At 44.3% G+C, this 20028-nt stretch overlaps 1 protein-coding gene across 1 annotated transcript in view; it reads right to left on the reverse strand.

The window, feature by feature from the left end:
* Positions 1-20028, reverse strand: part of BANF2 (BANF family member 2) — a 34090-nt gene that overhangs the window by 1745 nt on the left and 12317 nt on the right. The window contains exon 3 of the mRNA XM_072799961.1: positions 6677-6805. Within this exon, the coding sequence (XP_072656062.1) occupies positions 6677-6802 (126 nt within the window). The 5' untranslated portion in view covers positions 6803-6805. The remainder of the gene's footprint in view (positions 1-6676; positions 6806-20028) is intronic.

Consider the following 20028-nt stretch of genomic DNA (forward strand, 5'->3'; position numbering starts at 1 on the left):
AATGCTTCGCCTATGGAAGAAGCACAGAATGTAAAACACGATAAACTTTGCCCATCTTTCCTTTCTGAAGAGTCGGTGTGCATGAAAAATGCACGGAATTAATATTAAGTACACCAGGGCTGATAAGGTGTTCTCTCATTTTCTAACTTTCTAACTACTGCCCTACAGCTTTTAATTTATCTCTTTAATTTTAGCACATGGTTATTGACAAGGAGCAAGACTACACGGAGAAAAGACACCCGAGATTGCGTGGCCACAGATTGAGCCACTAAATGATGAAGCCTGAAGATTTAAGGTGACATATAAACAGCCATCTCTTGAGGCTGGTTTGGAGGCTCTCCAGAGTGGAATGAACGAGAACCAGTGTCCACGCCCACAGTCCTGGGCCCTCTCCAGGAAAACCTGCTGCTGTCTGTTTACCTTCAATTACATAAAACAAAGCAAACTTCATCTTAACCAAAGGGAACATATATTTTTTTAAAATAAACTAAGTAAAAGCTGAATTGCAGTTGTAAAATGTACCCAAGCTGTTGGCGCTTGGGGTTTCTTATTTTTAGTCATAGTCCAGTTGTTGAAAAGATTTAAAAAAACAGCCGGGATGTCACTGTCATTTTAAACTGCTACTTGAATCATCTTTTTAGAAAAGCCATATTGTTGCTTAGAAGGATCTCGTTTTACTTTATCAGCATCCTCATCTTTTCAGTGGCGATTTTTTGGAGATGTTTTTTAATTCAACATTTTGAAAAAAATGAACGTTTATTGAAAGTGAGCCAGTTGTGCAGTGGGTGTCGGGGGTGCAGAGGTGAATAACGAGATCAGGGAACAAGGAACTCCGGCCAGGGAGAGAGAACATTAGTGATACTGATAAATAATAGTAACGGTAATGATAATAGTAAGTGGCGCTTGAGTGCTTTCAGTGGGCTCCAGACCCCTGGAACATTTTTAACCCAGTTCCATTCTCCAGATGGAATCACTGAGAATCTGAGAGGTTGATTTTTGCTTTCCTGAGCCCTGACCTTGCATATCCCACTGGTCGGCATCAGGCCTGGCACCTATGTCAGCCTTGGCCCTTTTGGAGGCCCCACTGCTTGGCATCAGCTGCTGGAGGTGATCAGCGCCTCCCCATCTGCACCTGCCTCAGCAGCCAGGCAGTGCATATGTAGGCCCAGAGGCAAATTTTCCAGGAACGCTGCAGGAAGAAGGGCCTCACCTCAGTCGACAGAGGCCCCCTTGGTTTAAGGCTGCGCTGCGACTGTATCTTGAAGTCCTCAGTTACATGAGAACCAGGGACCTCATATCTTCAGTTAGCGCTAGGTGCTGGTCGTGGCCCATGCCAATCTAAATTTTCCATCTTCACCGTGGCACCTGGCCTTTTCTTTTCTTTTGTTAACATTTTTTTTATTTGAGGAAAGTTGACACACTTTCGTTCCAGGTGTACAACATTGTGATTTGACACCCTGCACGTTATGCAATGCTCCCCACAAGTGTACCTACCGACCGTCACCTGGCCTTTTCAGACGGAGATCTGTGGTCTTGGCCCTCTCTGATTCTCAGGCTTCTCTGATGCCTCTGCCCAGACTTGCTAGCTCCTTGGAGACTAGAGTGAATGTACTCACGTGGCCACAAGACTTTGTTGTGGTGGGCAGCCCGGTGGCTCAGTGGTTTAGCGCCGTCTTCAGCCCAGGGCCTGATCCTGGAGACCCGGGATCGAGTCCCACGTCGGGCTCCCTGCATGGAGTCTGCTTCTCCCCTGCCTGTGTCTCTGCCTCTCTCTCTTTTTCTCTCTCTGTGTCTCATGAATAAATAAATAATATCTTAAAAAAAAAAGACTTCGTTGTAGAATGAACAATAACTTTCTGTAGCCAGATGTTGGCTCTCTCTTCAGCCTTCGTGGCTGCCGGGAGCCCGGGACAATCTTGAAAATTCAGTACCTCTGGGGAATTTCTGGTTTAAATCTCCTTGTCTCTAGTGTGAATGCTCGATCCAGTGCAGGGCTTGCCCCTTCTTCTTTCTGATTCATGTCTCACTGAGATATACTAAAAAAATTATTTGTTTAACTAAAATTCAGTTTTAATGGAGTGGGTTCCTGAATTTTAGCTGGCAACCCTATGCGGGGTAACCCCAAACTTTGAGACTGACTCCTTGCAGGGCCCAGACATCAGGCTGTGGGGGCCTCTGCATTACTACCTCCCACCCCCCCCCCCCAGGGACTGTCTGCCCAGATTTGAATTTTGCCTTTCTCACCCCGAGTGACTTTGAGTAAGTCATGTGACTATTCTGTGCCTCTGTTTCCCCATCAGTAAAAGGAAGGTGAAATAGTATACCTTATAGGATATTTTGATGACTCAGTAAGATGTAAGTAATACACCGAGGATAGTGCCTGACATGGAGTGAACATCATACACAAGTTCTGCTACTAGGAGAGCCTTAGGGAACAGGTAGCCCATATATCCCTCCCTGATCTTCCAAGTATCTTTCAGGAGGAAGATTTAGGCTCAGGGATGACTTTACAGTGTCTTCAAAGAGCACTGAATCAAACCAGATTCTCTGGGGTGGTAAACTTAACCTCCTCGCTGTTAGATAACTTCAGGGTTATCCCCACGGCAATGCACCTGCTCCCATAAGGCACTGCTCAAAGTCTCTGAATTTACTGAGTGCTTGGAAACTCACTCATCCGTGGGCAGGGTTTTCACAGGGAGAAAGAGGAGTACAAAGATCGTAGAAGCATCCTGTGCTTCACATGGGAGAGCCCAAAGGCAAGCTGTGCCTCTCTAGCTAATGAGTGTGGGTTCTCAGGCCACATGTGGAAAAAATAGTCAACAGTACAGATGTCACAGCAAGGGGTCTTATTGAATACTCGGGTTCAGAAACACAAGCATGTTAGGGTGAGGTGGGCAGACAGAAGGAAGGCATTCCTCCCAGAGAAGGTCGGTTGTGAATGGAGTGGGGAAGGGAGTGAATGTCCATTTCAAGGGAGGCCTGCAGGTGGGTGTCCCGTATGTGTTCGTGATTCATGGACAGACCGGCTTGGGTATGGAGTGGGTAGGGATGGGTAATATAAGACAGAGCTAGAGCCAGGCCACGGAAAGTCTTTTGACGTCTTGTGCACCAATGTATTTTCCCTTCACGATCATTCCTTTGTCCCTCATAGCCCTTCTGTCGTTAAATCTAGACCAGTGCTGTCCAGTAGAAATTTAATGTGAGCCAGCCACATATGTAATTTTTAGTATTCTGGGGATCCCTGGATGGCTCAGCAGTTTAGTTCCTGCCTTTGGCCCAGGGTGTGGTCCTGGAGTCCCAGGATCGAGTCCCACGTCTGGCTCCTTGCCTGGAGCCTGCTTCTCCCTCTGCCTGTTTTTCTGCCTATCTCTCTCTCTCTCTCTGTCACTCATGAATAAATAAATAAAATCTTAATAATAATAATAATTTTTAATATTCTAGTAGCCACAGGAAAAAAGGGGGGGAGGATGAAACAGGTGAAATTAGTTCTGATAATATGCTTTATTTCCTCCCATATTTCAAAAACATTATCATTTCAACATGTAATCAATAAAAAAAACTATTGATGAGACACTTTGCATTGGGAGGGGTACTTTAAAATCCTAAATCTATAAAAATTACAGTGTGTACTTTATATACATAAAACATCTCTATTCAGACAAATGCTCGATAGGTATAAATGGCCACAGTGGCCACTCAGACAGCAGAGATCTAGATTCTCAGAGATCTAGATCTGCCAGGCTGACTGCCTGAGAGAGGGCAGGTGCAAAATAACTGTGGAGTTCCTGAAGAGACTTGGGTGAAGCCATAGAAGAATCGATAGTTTTCAAAGTCAGGCCATAGCTGGGGGAGGGGACAACTATATCTCAGCAGAGGCCAGCAAAGACAAAGGATAGCATGAGACCCAGAAAGGTGTCCCTCCCTAAGGTCTCCTGCAGACAGGGTATAAAAGTCCTGGAGCTCAGAGGATTCTGGGGGCAGTGAAACAGCTCTTTCTGTTACTATAACCGTGGATATGTGTCATTACACATTTGTACAAACCCATAGAAACTCTGCCAGTGAACCCTGATATTAGCTATGGACCCTGGGTGATTACGATGTGTCAACGTAAATTCTTTGACGGGTACAGATGGACCACTCTGGTTGGGGTGCGGCTCATGAGAGAGGTGTATATGTAGAGGGGGGCAAGGGATACCTGGGAAAAATCTTTGCATCTTCTGCTCAATTTTGCTGTGAACCTAAAACTGCTCTAAAACTAAAAGTCAAAAAAAAAATAGGAGCATGCATTTTTATATGCTAAATCTGAGACAACTGCCCTGCAGGATCTGCCTGCCTGGAGGCTCTTCCTGCTGGCCCTTTCTGCTGACCGGTCCTCACTCAGAAGCATTTGTTCACCATCGTAGGTGCCACATCGTGTCTCCTGGAACCTTTTACAGGCTCAGCCAGGCTCTATCCTGATACGGAGTCTCATCGCCGAATCCCAGGGTAAGCCCCCTCCCTGCTGATGGTAACCACCAGGATCCAGATCTTTCTGCATGGTTTGTGACAACACTATCCACAGCCATTCTCATCCTCACTTGGGACCTTGATCAAAGCACTAACTCTTCTTCTGTCTTCTTTTTTGTAAAGTGGAGATACAGACCCTCATCTCATCCACAGGTGAGTGAGGGGCTCAAAGCAAAGGAGAAAGGTGAAATCCCTTATGTTAGTGTTTGGAATCAGTGAGCCTAGGAATGAAGAGGGCCTAAAAGCGGTGTGCTGGTCGCCGTGCTCACCAGGTCTTGAACATAAGGGGGACCTGGCCACACAGAGGCATAATTTCTTCTCTACAGCCCTGACTCTGTGTAGCAAGTTCTGGGATGCCTAAAATTTTCCCATTATTCATTCATTTCTTTATCTTAAACATGCCTATCGCCTTACCTGTAATCCTTATTAAAAACACAGGCTGGAAAAGACAAAACCACAGGGACAGAAAACAAATGAGTGGTTGCCAGGGACTGAGGGTGGGGAGTATGAAGGGCACAGAGGAATGTTCTATGCCTTGATTGTGGTAGTGGCCTCATGACTGCATCCATTTGTCAAACCTTGCAGAACTATGTACTAAAAAGGGTGAAATTCACTGTATGTGAATAAAAATATTTTTTAAATGCTGAGTATGGCTGAACAACAGCAAAAAAAACACCATTAAATCAAAGGTAGTAGAAGCCAGAATAATGGGAACCACTGAGAATGGGGGATGGCATCAAGTGGGGAGAGACACAAGGGGTCATCTGGGATTCTGGAGGTATCCAATCACTGGATCTGAGGAGTGGCTCCATGAGCATATATATATAAAAATTCACTGAGCTGAACACTTCACATCAATGTAGGTGCGTTACTTACACCACAATAGAAAGAAAAAAGGGGCAATCATATCTTTCAAAAAGGAATTTTTAATTTAAAATGTCTTCCCTAGGAGCAGCCCAGATGGCTCAGCAGTGTAGCGCTGCCTTCAGCCCAGGGCATGATCCTGGAGACTGGAGACTGAGTCCCACGTCAGGCTCCCTGCATGGAGCCCACTTCTCCCTCTGCCTGTGTCTCTGTCTCTGTCTCTGTCTCTCTCTCTCTCTCTCTGTGTTTCTCATGAATAAATTAATAAAATCTTTAAAAAAAAAATTTCTTCCCTAGCCAGATTTGCTTGCTTCACTACCTGCTGGGGGATGGTCCCATCTCCTTTATCTGGGGAGGAAAGAATCAAACCTACCTCAATCACGGAGATCCAACTGCCTAACAATACCACCTATTGGATCTTAAATAGGCCAGTAGATTGAGGTGATGTTCAGAATATTTAACAACTGGTATGAACAGCATGTCAATTCGAAAACCAGAGGCCCAGTGGTTCAGAAGCCCCCTGGCAACAGCCACACACTGTGTAGGCACACACCAAACTGATTATCAGCCCTGCATGCAAGCGTTCCCCGCCTCGCTGGTGTCTCTGTAACATCTTCCTGCGCAGTGGTATGGATAGTAGTGCACGAAACCTCTCAACTGAGTGTGCAACACTTGGAGTGAATTTCCATCCACTTCTGTATGTGTTGGCTCTCTTTAGGTTCTCTTCCGAATCGAACTCCTAAAGCTCCAAGCAGCTTTTGCTGCACCATAGAAAAGAATGTTTAGATTCCACTGGATACCCTTGAGGTCATTCTTGGGCTGTGAGTGACATCTGAGAACAACTCACATCCTCTTACTCTGGTGTAGACCGCTCCTGCCGTTGCCATTACCCTGCTGTAACTCCACCTGGCGTTGCCAAGCTGGTGCCCTGGCGGGGCAAACGAGACCCCATGAGTCTCTTTGTGGAGGTGGAAAGTGCATCCAAATCATCCATCCTGACAGCTCAGCCCCAGATTCGGCGGCTGGCTCACTTCTGTCGACCTCTGCGTGTTTGAACACCAAGTGAGTCATGCCCGGTCCAGCTGCTCTGAGCCAAAGCCATTCAATTTGCCCATCATCTACTGGCCCTCGAGGCTGCCCAAGCATGAGGGGTCAGTGGCGCTGAAGCCGTTGGAGCTCTGCCAAGTGGTGGCTTTGCTCTCTGACGGCCCCTTGCAGGGACATGTAGCAGCGACTGCCATCTGGCAGGACTAGAGGAACAGAGGTCTGGGAGAGAATTTGGGGCAATAAGAAAAAAATGAATTACCTTGTTGAAACCTTTGGTGACTAAATTGATGGCAAGCTCATGGCTGATCCCGTCCACCCAGGCAACATCCTTTTCTCCGATGGGTTCAGAGAGGAAGGCTCTCAGCCTAGGAGACATGTGATCCATCTTCTGTAACAGCAAAGGGAGGAACAGGGTTAGGAGGTGGCTGGCTGCTCATGGGAGAGGGGGCACCAGGAGACTGCCCTGCCAAGGGATGGGGGCAACAGATGGCAGGTTTCCTTCCATCACTCAGTATTTATTAGGGACTTTGAGATGTCAGAGGGCAGTGCCCTACACTAAAGGCCTCAATACAGCCATTCCCACCTGGATGGACTGAAGAGATATATAGCGATGGCTCGGATGAGTCCAGTAAATTCCACCAAAGGAGTGCGTTTAATGCTAAGTACTTAAAGAAACAAGTGCTTCTTGAGAGTAGAATTGTGGTTGGAGAAATGAGGATATATTGGTCAAAAGATGCAAAGCTTTAGTTATGTGGAATGGATTAATTCTGGACATCTAATATACAGCACGATAATAACAGTTAACAATAATGTATTGTATACTTGAAAATTTCTTTTTTTAATTTTTTTATTATTTTTTAAAATTAATTATCTTTTTTTTTTACTTGAAAATTTCTAAGAGGGTAGATCTTAAATTATATCCCACCACGCACACATACACAAAAGGATACCCATATGGAACTGAGGGATAAGTTGTTGAACTTGGTCGTGGTGATTTTTTCAGTGTGTCTATATGTCAATCATATCATACACCTTAAATATAAACAACTTCTGTAAGTCAAAGATATCTCAATAAATTTGTCTTAAAGAAAAAAAAAGAAATATTTCTCCTCTTAGCTAATTAGCCCACCTTCTCTCTTTGCTACCAATACTTTTTCATAATTTTATTTTAGCATTTACCACACTCTGTAATAATTGGTTGTTTATTTTATTTTTGAAGCATTTTATTTATTTGGCAGAGAATGAGAGAGAGAGAGAGAGAGAGAGAGAGAACAAGCAGGGGAAGTGACCAGTAGATAGAGAGGGAGCAGCAGGCTCTCTGTTGAACAGAGAGCCTGGTGGGACTCAATCCCAGGATCCCAGCCTGGTGGGGCTCAATCCCAGGATCCTGGGCTGAAGGCAGATACTTAAGAGAATGAGCCACCCAGTGCCCCAATAGTTGGTTGTTTAGTGACATATAGCAGAAAACTTGAGTTTTCTGGATCAAATATCAAAGAGGACATCATGTAACTCAAAAGCCTAAGGATGAAGATGAGTATGGTGCGATCAGGGCCACAGCTCCATGGTCTCTAATTCTTTCAACTTTTCCTCCTTGTGTTGGCTTTAGTCTCAATTGGTTTCCCTCATGACAGTGAAACAGCTGCTTCAGGACTCATATTCGCCCACATTCTATCCCAGAAGAAGAAGGAAGGAGAGAGAACGTGTCTCTAAGGAGTTTCAAGCAGATCCCCATCCAGACTTGAAGGTCTACACAGGGTCACTGGTATGAGCTTGATGTTGGCAGTACACTCTGGTCCTAGATTTGGGAGGGGAGTTAGCTTTCTCTAAACCATACAAGCGATGAGATCAAGTTGAATTACTGGAACAGAATCAGGATTATTATCCTGAGAAGGGGAGATGAGTGTTAAACAGTAACCCTAATATCCCACTATAGTCCACCCCTTTGGTGAACCAACATCTGTACATTCTCCTTTCCATATATAATCATCAGAAATATACACACTTGGCTAATGTAGACTCACCTCCTCCCCTAATGGGTGAAACCCCATCACTCATCCAGTTACTGGATTCAGATTCGAGTTCATATTTTCTGGAAGATGCATCATACTCTCCATCATGTCTGGAAGTAGCAACTCATGGGATGGTAGCCTATGAACTAAATTCTGAACTTCTCCACTATCAACATAGTCAATACTGGGGAGGGGGGTGGGGCAGAATCCAGTATATCTGCAATAAGAATTTCAGAAGAATTCTCCATTTGGAGAAGAAGACCATGGGAAACACATTCAAGTGTCATTGGCCAGTAATATGTGCAGTCTTGAGAAAATATTGGGGAAGCCATGGTGGTAAAGCAAGTTTCTCTGTCAGCTGAGATGGTGGCCCCAGTTCTGGGTTTGCATGTAGCTGCCCCATCTGCTGCCTTGCTAACAACTGGGTGGGCAAGGAGAGTCACTGCTTTAAAAACACACTTCTGGTGGGTACAAGTTCAGGGATTGCCCTGAGGAATGGGCAATTTCAGGTGTTAGTTGGCCCCTTTCTTTGGCAAGTCAACACTGTTTTTTTTTCTATTCAAGTCCGGATTTGATTTCAGGTCAGAATCCTTGAGCTGGCAAATGGGCTCTGTGCCTTGCTCGCTGCCCTGCTCCCCAGATTAGTGGCATCTTCCTTCATCTCTGACATGAAATTATCCCATGTCGGCTCCCTACCCCCCAGCTGTTTTAGCTGCATGTCCACAGTGAGTGAATTGTCCCATTTATCAAACTTGAAGTACCTAAGACAAGACGTTCCATAGAGACCTGGGACTTGGGGGCACCATTTTCCCAGGGTCCTAATCTTTTCTCTTGCTAAGCCACCTGATTTTCTGCCTGTGTTCTAACTTTAGCCAGTTACATCAGCTTTTCCAACCCAGCGGGGCTTGCTCATCAAAGTCCAGTCACTTCAGATTGCAGGCCACAGGCAGAAAGGCCTTCTCTTAGCAGAGCTGTGTTTTTTTTTCCTCCCCATTTTCAAATAGGCTACCCTCCTCCTAAATTTGTGTCTCCTAGGACCTTAACAAGGACTGCCAGAGGCAGCCAACATCCTGAGTATTTCCCACCAGATGTCTCCAAATGTCCTATCTCCCCACACGTAGGGTCTGTATCCCAGGGTGAAACAGGGAGAACCAGTCGTTTTCTTAAACTGGGATCACCGTCTTCCTAACTCAGGTAAAGACATCCTGCTGCTCTGTGCATGAACACCTCTTCTCAGCCGATCTACATTTGAGGTTTGCTTATTGTAGCAACCCCTTCTTGGTACCAAACTCTGGGTCAGTCTGGACAGTTTGTAATTCAAGTAACAGAAAAATCCAGTTCGAACTGGCTCACACAGTAAAAAGGTTTTATTAACATCTGCCACCAAAAAGTCCAGAGGTGGATCACATGCTTGATCAAGGCTCCAGCTTGAGTTCCCTGACACTCTCTTGGCTCAGCCTTCCTTTATATATTGGTTCAATCCTCAGCTTGACTCCTTCATGAAAATAATCAGGACGTAGCCCGACTCGGCATCACTTTTGCAAGGCATGGCCCCCTCCCTCAAAGGAGAACTGCTTTTTCCTAGAAGCCTCCAATAAATGCCTTCTCCAGTCCAAATCATATGCCAAGCCCTGATACGTGTCCTATCTCTGGTTCAGAAGGCAAATTAGTGACCAACAAATCACCTAGGCTGCAGAGGATGGGGAAAGAGCACAAGATTGGAGTAGTTGCTGTGTTAGTGGGGGTAGTTGTCCTATACCATGATACAGGACAAGATCAGGAGGGCAATCCAGCATCCACTACATATCCCCCAGTAGATTGTGTGGGCTGTAACTGCCTCCTAATGCCCTTTGCTCCCCACCCCCCCCCCACCCCCAGTGCCTGGCACGTGGTAAGCATTTGGCATGGAAGTAACCTATCCATCCATTGCTTTCAGATGCCTCCAGCACTGGTCCCCTCACCTATTCCCACACTCTGAAATACTCTGCACCTAAAGTCTAGCTCCCCTCATACACCTTCCCAGGGGACATTTTGGGACACTTAGGGACATAAACTCTCCAAGAAATGATGAATCTGAAGGCACTGATCATGGGAGTCGGGAGATGTCTAAGGAAAGAGGCCTTGATGTGTCAGCCAATTGGAGGAAGGGTTTTGTCCAGGGGCCCCTGACACTGCGGGTCTCAAGTACACAGATGTGTGAGCTGGGAACACACTATTGTATGGATGGCATCCATCTTTCTAGCAGCTAAATATGAAGATCTCTCTTAATCTGTGAAAATCTGCTAAAGGGTGAGTTCTGCAGCCCCCATCACTTCCTGGGACAACGAGTTGGGTTTGGGGGTCCAGCTCAGGGCCAGGCTGCCGGAGATCAGGGTTTCTGAGCAGCGGAAGAGCCCCAGAGAGTTCTGGCGGGGTTCACCAACTTTGCCGGGAGAAAATTCAATTCACTATCCACGTTGGCCATCTGTTAAGTTAAACATCTCTGCCCATTTAAAGAATAAATGGAAACTACAACATTGCTATCAATGCAGCAGCAGCATCAAAGACAGGTAATGATTAGCAACACCTTGTGTGTATTTGCTTTTCTCACACACCTGATCTCACTTTGATCCTTGGAACACTCTGGAGCATATAGGCAGCAGCAATTTTTATCCTCCTGAGGAGCCACCGAATAGAGGCCTTCACATCCATTAGGATGCCTTTGTCTATGACAGTGGTTCTCAACTGGGGGCAAATTGTCTCTCCTCCCTGAACCCCAAACATTTGGCGATCTGTCTGGAGACACTTTGGGTTGTCAAAGCTGAAGGCGAGGGGAAGTACTATTAACATCTAAGGGATACAAGTCAAGGTTACTGCCAAACATCCTGTAATGCACACAACAGCCCTCCCACAACAAAGAATTACCTGGCACCAAATGTCGATAGCTTCAAGGTTGAGAAACCCTCAGCTAAGAGTAACAGAAAACTGGACTCAAATGGTTTTAAAAAGCACTTTTCTAGGTTTTAAAAAACACTTTTCTAATCTCATATAATCAGAAATCCGTCAGTGAGGTGGACCCCAGGATCTCGTCAGTCAGTGGCCGTGTGTGTGCATGTGTGTGCAGCAAGGATTAGGCTAGCTATGCCCAAGATCCCAATATGCATATAGATTTTGCTTGGATCTCATCCAGACATGAACACTTCCAAAGAAAGCACAGGCCATTTCTTCTCAGGTGTTCCCAGAACCTCTTCAGTAGAACTTGACTTAGTTTTATTGGCCAGAACCAGGCAACATGCCCACCTGGAAACCAGTCACTGTCCAGGGAATGGTCTGCACGGGGGCGTGGATACGGGCAGCCCTCAGAGAATGCCGGGTTCTGGGGAAGGTGGATGCTAGGGTAGCAAATGACTGAGTCTGTGTTGTCTTCCAACCTGGTCAAATGTTCAGGCCATTACAATGAGCACTTCTGAAAGTATAATGTGTGTACACACCACTTGGGTTGGGATCCTGTTTAAAAATGTGGGTTCCTAACCAGATCCTAAGAAGATGTCCATGCCAGGAATCCACAGATCACACTTTGAGTAGCAAGGCATTACATGATGCCATTTTTTCTTTTTCTGTTTTATATTTAATTGTAGCAAAACATACATAGCATCAAATTTTCCATCTAAAGCATTCTTTTTAAAAATATTTTTAAAAATTTATTCATTTGAGACAGAGAGAACATGAACAGGGGAGAGAAGCAGGGGGAGAGGGAGAAGCAGATTCCCCATTGAGCAGGGACCCCGACACAGGGCTCAATCCCAGGACCCTGGGATCATGACCTGAGCCAAAGGCAAACATTTAACCGACTGAGCCACTCAGGTGCCCCCCCTACCTGATCTTAACCATTCCTAAGTGTCTAGTTAGGTAGTGCTATGTATATTCACACTGTTGTGCAACCAACCTCCAGACCTCTTCATCTTGGGAAGTTGAAACTCTAAACTCATTAAATAGCAACTCTTCACCCTCACTTCTCTCCAGCACCTTGGCAATTACCACTCTATTCTCTGTTTCTATGAATCTGACTACTCCAGATTCCTCATTTAAGTAAAATTGTTAAGTATTTGTCTTTCCGTGACTGACTTATTTCACTTAGCCTAATGTCTTCAAGGTTCAACCATGCTGTATCATGGGTCAGAATCTTCTTCCTTTTTAAGAATGAGTAATATTCCACTGTATGTCTATACCACATCTTGTTCATTCATACATCCATTAGTGGACACTTGGCTTCCTTCTAAGTTTTGGCTACAGTGAACAATGCTGCTATAAATACAGGTGTGCAAATATCTCTTCCAGATCCTGCTTCCAGATTCTTTTGGATTGAGTGGAATCGCTGGACTACATGGTAATTCCATGTTTAATCTTTGGGGGAACCATGGTACAGTTTTCCATAGTGGCTATACAAATGCTATGTATTCTTCAACTTTAGCACACATTAGACTCACGCTGGGAAACACAAATAACCAATGCTTGGGTCCCTCCTCTAGCACTTGACTTAATCAGCATGAGGTGTGGCCCAGACATCAGAATTTTCAAAAACTCCCCAGGTAAACCCAACACGCTGTCGAGTTTGAGAACCACTGTTTCCTTGCCATTCACTTCTCATAAAATTAGGAGCATTTCTAGGATGATGGGATTCCAACTAAGTGGGACTGTATAGTCGGTTGCCTAATGTCTGTGTGGGCAGATGGCTTATGTTCACCAACTAGCAGACAGTGTCTGTCCCCACTTTCCCAGGCACATCATATCCTCATTAGCCATCGATAGGAAGACTTAACTATGACCCCTGATGGCTTTGAAGTCAGAGAACTTCAGAGCGGATAGGCCTCAGTAATGGCCTACTCCTTTTTCTTTCTTTCTTTCTTTTTTTTTAATTAAAAAAAAAGGATCTTTACTTCAAAGGAAATTTTACCTGGAATCCCTTTATATAAAATAGATCAAAGCAGAATAATTGTTGACTTGCCAATGAGGGGAGGGTACTAGAGCCTCCTCTGGATATATGAAGCCATCCCCATGGTCCTTCTTGTGTCCCCTTCAAACCTCTGTGTGATTCAGCCTAAACCCTTCATTTCACCCATAAGAAAACCAAGACCCCAGAATTTAAGTGACCTGCTCAAGATCCTGCACCTAGCAAAACACGGTTGACTCTGTTTCCCAGAGGAGCACTCTTTCTGAGTCATGGGGCATTTCCAGGGTGGGCTTCAGGGTGGGCTCTGTTATGGTCAGATCAAGTGCTCAGCCATCACATGACAAAACCACCACAAATGCCTTGACATCGTCCTGCCCCATATAAGAGTCTTGTTACAGGCTGTTCTTTTAATTACATCATTTTGAACCGCAAAGTACTGTTTGGAGAGGATACTTTGGCAGGAAATGACTTCAACCAAGTCTGGTTTTAGAGGCTAAGAGAAGTCACTCACCTGTTTAAATAAGGAATAAAGGGTCAACGGAATTTAATCACAATTCCCAAAGGAATGGCCTTCTAGTTGCGAATGTTTGACATCCTTTAAAGATTGTTTGAAAATCTCTACAATAAGTCTTTGTAAAGAGGCAATCACAAACACACCTCATCAGATAAATGGAGTGGGGGCTTGAGGGGGCTGCTCTAATGCCATACAAATGTGTATTTGGGGCTAGGGATACAATTTCCAGCGGAGACATTTACACAAATTCAAAAAGTGGTATTTCTCAACAACCATTAGCTGAACATGAAGTCATTTTTCTCTGGAGCCCAAATAAGATGACTCTAGGGATGACCCCAATGATGGAGACACTGGTGTGGACCATACATGAACATAGTTAGAATATTATACATGAACATAGCTAGAATACTATAGTTTTCTTGAAATCTAAGTGGAAAAGTATAGTACTTCTAAATATATTACTTTGCATAATATGTGCTTTTAAATGTGTATAATTAAATTATGAAATGAAAAGGTATAAGCAAATTGTTTTATCTACATCCCTAAGAGTTTACACATTCAAATGGCAAAAAAAAAAAAGCATTTTTGGAAGGGTCTTCTAATTGAGCAAATGAGAGGTTATCTTATTTTTCTATTTGCTTTGTATTTGGGCATAAGTGGTACTGCATACTCCAGGGAACTAAGATGTTAATACTACTTAAACTTCATGTTTTTCTCTCACCTTCTATTGAAGGGATACAGGCCAGGAATCTGCATAGGTGACATCATTAACATCTTAACATCATTAAGAGTGCTGCTACCAACGAGGTATTCTAGGAAATACTCCCCATGGTGAATCTTTTTTTAATGTGAAGAAAAAAGTATACCTTTAAAAATTGGGATATTTCTATCTTTATGAGGAAAAGAATTTGTAAGCATATTTCTCTTTTTACTCAGCCTACTAGGAAGCTTTGACTTAAATCTAATGGCCACACCGAGAAACTAGCATGGTTAAAACTTCTCTCCCTTCCTGGTTATCATATCTGCTTCTTCTGCTCAGTGCCCTCATTTTCTTTCTACTTTTACTTTCAAACTTAAATTCATGTACTCAGAGTACTCACACATTTTTCAAATTATACTGCTTTACTATGTGCTCAAAGCCTCAAAGATATGGAGAATAAAAACAGTTCCTAAACTAAGCAGATTTATGGAAAAATTCAAAGGTCCATCCCTGTGGCCTCACACCCCTGCAGCCTTGTAGCACCAAGGGAAGGCAAGAGAATGAGGGTGAGAATAATCTCAGGATTGTCCCTATGGAGGCCCTTGGCTTCCAGTGCGTGAATGGCAAGACAATGGAGTTGGACCTGGAGGGAATGAGGACAATACGCATTTGTCACCCCTCAGTAGCCAAAGCAATGTTGTCTGTCAAATACCACTCCTGCCTCCATACACCTCTCCCCTGCTCCTCAAAGCTATGTCTTCCCCTTCAAATAACCCAGTCTCCCCCCCGCCCCCGCCAGTCATTCCTAGATAAAAAAAAAAAGAAGAGTAGTAATGTTCCTGTGACAATGAGGTCTGACTCTGAGGAGCTCTCTCCCCCTCAAGCTGTTAAAGATCTGAGGAGACACTGTAAGGTTGCCTCCCTTTCTGGACGGGAGCTCATGGCCTAAAGGCATCAGGCTCTAGTTTGTACGGTTAACTCAGAAGTTACTTTGCAGGGCCTACCATGCCCATCCCAGTGTCCTGGGGCTGGCCTGTGGCCACACCTCACCTCCTCATATCCTGGTTCACCTATGAATGGCTTTCTCTAGGAGGATTGCTCAGCTGGTGGGCTCCACCTGTGTCGGTGGGGCCATCTTTGCCAGCACATATGGAGATCCTGTCTGAGAAGGAAGCAAGGCGGAGAAAAGCCGATCTGAGAGCAATGCAGATGGGCAGAAGAAATGCCCAAGCTAGGGAGTCAGAGATAATTGGATGCAAATATCTGCCCCTTCACTTACTAGCTGGGAGAACATGAGAGGATTTCTGAACAAAGGCTCAATTTCCTCATCTGTAAGGTGGGCATAACGAATGTCACCCACCCACAGGATGGTTGTGCAGCTCAGATGAGTTAACTGAATGTCAAACGAGCAGTACTCTCTCTGGAAGTAAGCACTTCTGCAAGTGAGCCAGTTCATTGGGATTGTGTCTCATCATGATTTCCCAACCCTTTGCAAATCTCTGTGGTTATACAGTCAAGTTGATTTCTGTTGCATCTAAGCATTACCTTCTTTTTTTAATTTCGAGTTTTTATTTAAATTCCAGTTAGTTAACATGCAGTGTAATATTAGTTTCAGGTGGAGGATTTAGTGATTTTCATTTACATACAACACCCCAGTGCTCATCACAAGTGCCCTCCTTAGATCACGTGATGGGATGAGCGCTGGGTGTTATGCTATATGTTGGCAAATCGAACTCCAATAAAAAAGTATACAAAAACAAGAACAAAAAACAAGTGCCCTTCTTAATTCCCATCACCTGTCTAGCCTATCCCCTGCCCACCTCCCTTCCAGCAACCCTCGGTTTGTTCTCTATAGTTAAGAGTCTGTTTTACAGTTTGCCTCTCTTCCCCCCATTGTTTTGTTCATCTGTTTTGTTTCTTAAATTCCACATATGAATGAAATCACATGGTATTTGTCTTTCTCTGACTGACTTATTTCATTTAGCATTATACTCTCTAGATCTATCTATGTTGTTGCAAATGGCAAGATTTCATTCTTCTTATGGCTAATATTCCCTTATACATGCACCCCCACCTCCCACCCCCCACCTCCCCACACATACACCACACCATACTTTCTTTATTCATTCATCAGTCAATGGACATCTGGGCTCTTTCCATAGTTTGGCTATTGTTGATAATGCTGCTATAAACATTGGGGTGCATGTATCCGTATAAATCATCACTTTAGTATCCTTTGGATAAATACCTGCTAATGTAATTACTGGGTCATAGGGTCATTCTATTTTTAACTTTTTGAGGAACCTCTACACTGTTTTCCAGGGTGGCTGTACTAGCTTGCATTCCCACCAACAGTGTAAAATTGTTCCCCTTTCTCCACATCCTCACTAACATCTGTTGTTTTCTGTGTTGTTAATTTTAGCCACTCTGACAGGGGTGAGGTGATACCTCATTGTAGTTTTGACTTGTATTTCCCTGATGATGAGTGAGCACTATCTTCTAAAACATGACCCTGTGTGTCCTTCACACACCATGGAAAGACCTTTTGCCATCCACCCCCATAAGAGTTGCCTATTGTCTACCCCTGCTTAGCACTGGCCCTCTTTACCTCTGGGACCAGCACCTCTACTTCCCTTTGGGGACTCATTCTTCCCCAAAACTCAATCTCTATCTTCCTAACCCCCTGACTCCAGGGGGTAACCATGTTCAGGCCTGGCCAATGAAACTTGTGCATCATTTTGGCCACAGCGATTGGTTCAGAAATTGATGTATTTCCTAGTAGTATGTGAGTACAGAACTCCCATGACCATCTCCATCACTACCTGTCCCTGAGAACCTGCCTGGGAAGGAAGCAACATGTAGGGAAGCAGATCTGTGAGAAGGAAAGAGACATTCCCAGGACTCACTTGCAGGCCTGGATCTAGCCATGCCTGAAGGCACCTACCCCTGGACTTTTCCATTGTATCAGGCAATATTTCTCACTTTTGTTTAATTAAGTTTAAGTTGGAATTGTGCGATCTGTAACAAAGAGTCCTAACTAATCCACCCCCCATATTCATTCACTCACTCACTCAATCATCAAGTGTTTGTAGTATGCCTCCAAGCACTAAGCACAATGCAAGGCACAAAAGCATATTTATTCTACCGAGAGGCCTATGACAGGATTAGTCCCACGGGCAGGCATCAGGGATAGAAAAATAATTTTTCAATGACCATTAGTGCTCATCATTCACAATTAAAGGAATATTTGCCTTCCTTACCCTTAATCCCGATTCTACAATGGCAAACAAGATTCCTCTGCCACTTGGTGGCTGTCTTACACATCACCCTTTAATGTAAATCTTTCTCCTGATGCGTGTGACAAATACCCAAATAAATACAACAATTTTTCAGAACTTTACTGAGCATTGATTGTCTCTTACAAGACCTTGAGTTAAATCTAGAGGACAAAGACTTCTGCAGGTTCCTGTCAGAGAAAAACTCAGTGATAGGAGTGGAGGGGAGGATGTTCCCAGAGGCAAGAGGTCACCTCTTCAGTAAACCATAAAGGAAAGGGATGATTCCAGACTCCAAAGGTCATTGTGGGTCTACCAGAGCCCCGTGGGGTATGCCAGCTTGAGGGTAGGAGACCTGAGTCTGCTCTGCCCATGACCAGCAGTATGATGTTGGGCAAGTCACTTCCATGTCATGTGTATTAAGTCAGAATGTTGAATTAGCTGGACCTCATTGTTCTGGTCCCTCCCAATACCACGTGTCTTTGTTAACTTAGTCTTCAGATGGTACAAAATTCATACAGGTTCACAATCCCTATTCTGCCATTTTCATTTCCAAAAAGCTCTGAAAACCAAAATATTTTTTTAAAACTTATTTGGCAGCAAAACTTGGCCTGGACCAACACAAAGCTATTTATAGCCTTTATTATCCCACTTAGTGTGAATATTTATACATTTCACCACAGGAATATTAATGGGTTTATTTACAGTGTGCTGAGCCAGACTCCACCAGGAATGTTCTATAATACATAGAATGGACACCATATTGCCTTTCTAAAATTCAGAAAAATCTGAATTTTCCAAAACTTCTAGCCCTAGAGCTTTAGAATAAGGTTTTATAGACTTATGCTAAGATCACTATGCCTGCAGCCAAGACACCCTACAACAGTCTCCTGTAGAAGACACTTGTTTCCCCAGCTTGTCCACACTCCACCTTTCTTGTTCATGTCACTAAGGCTCTGTCCCTGTCACTAACCCTCTCTCCCCAAATAGAGTTGTCCCTTTCTCCTATCTGTGCTGGGTATCCTCTGTCTGGGTAATGGTTCTAACTGGGACTATTGCTGGTTGCATCTTTGCTTCATGAAAACATTTCCTCTCCTTTGGGGCCTCATTCTCTGCAAATGACCAGGCACTGAGCTAATGAAATAAGTCATCTAAGGAATGAGTGTTTTAATTCCCCTCCATGGACAAGGCATCTGTTATTTTTAACAGATTTTTTCTCTTATTTTTAATTGTGGTCAAATGCCGCACAAAATTTACCATCTCAATAATTCTTAAGTGCACATTTCATAGTGTTAGGTATATTCTTATAGTTGTGCAATCTCCAGAACTTTCTCATAACCACTGAACATTAGCTCCCCCATTCCCCACTCCCCCAGCCCCTGGCAACCACCATTCTACTTTCTGTTCCTGTAAATTTGACAACTCTAGGTACCTCATATAAGTAGAATCCTATAGCATTTATCTGTTTGTGACTGGCTTATCTCTGTTAGATTAATGTCCTCAAGGTTCATCCACTTTGTATCATGTGTCAAGAATTTTCCTTTCAAGGCTGAAAAATATTCCATTGTGAAGACACATCAATTTTAACCATCATTCATTCATTGATGGACATTTGGGTCGCTTCCACCTTTTGGCTCTCGTGGGTAATTTGGCTATCAATATATGGGTATACTCTAATGTACATTTTTAAACTTCTTGATTTACATTCCTTCAGGGGTAGAGCTGTTTGATTCTGCCTCTCTCTGCTGTCATAGCCCTAGAGAGAGGGGGAAAGCAATAAGTCTTGGGAAAGAGGAGGATTTTCCCCCAGAGAAAGGACAAAGGAAGGTAGTGTCTATCTCATCTGGCCCAAGGCTTCTAGAAGAGGAAGGAGAAAGCTTGCTCCACAAGAGAGAACACAATGTCTGCCAAGTAGGTAATAGGGGCCTGGGACTTCACCTTCACCTTTCCTCTCTGAGACAAAATCCCAAAGTCCGCAGACATGCTAGATTCCAGAGAGTAATGTCCAGAATGCCGGCTGGGCTGTGGAAATAGTGCCAGAGACCTAGTGGCTTGCTTCCTCAGACTTACCATGAGATGAGGCAACAGGAAGAGGCACTTCCTAAGCATTGGTGGCAGCACGGCAGACAATGGCTAGATACCACAGCCTGAACACAGGGCTGAAGATGCTGTGGGGGCTGATG

This window comes from Canis lupus, chromosome 26 (assembly GCF_048164855.1).
Source record: "Canis lupus baileyi chromosome 26, mCanLup2.hap1, whole genome shotgun sequence".
Lineage (NCBI taxonomy): Eukaryota > Metazoa > Chordata > Mammalia > Carnivora > Canidae > Canis > Canis lupus.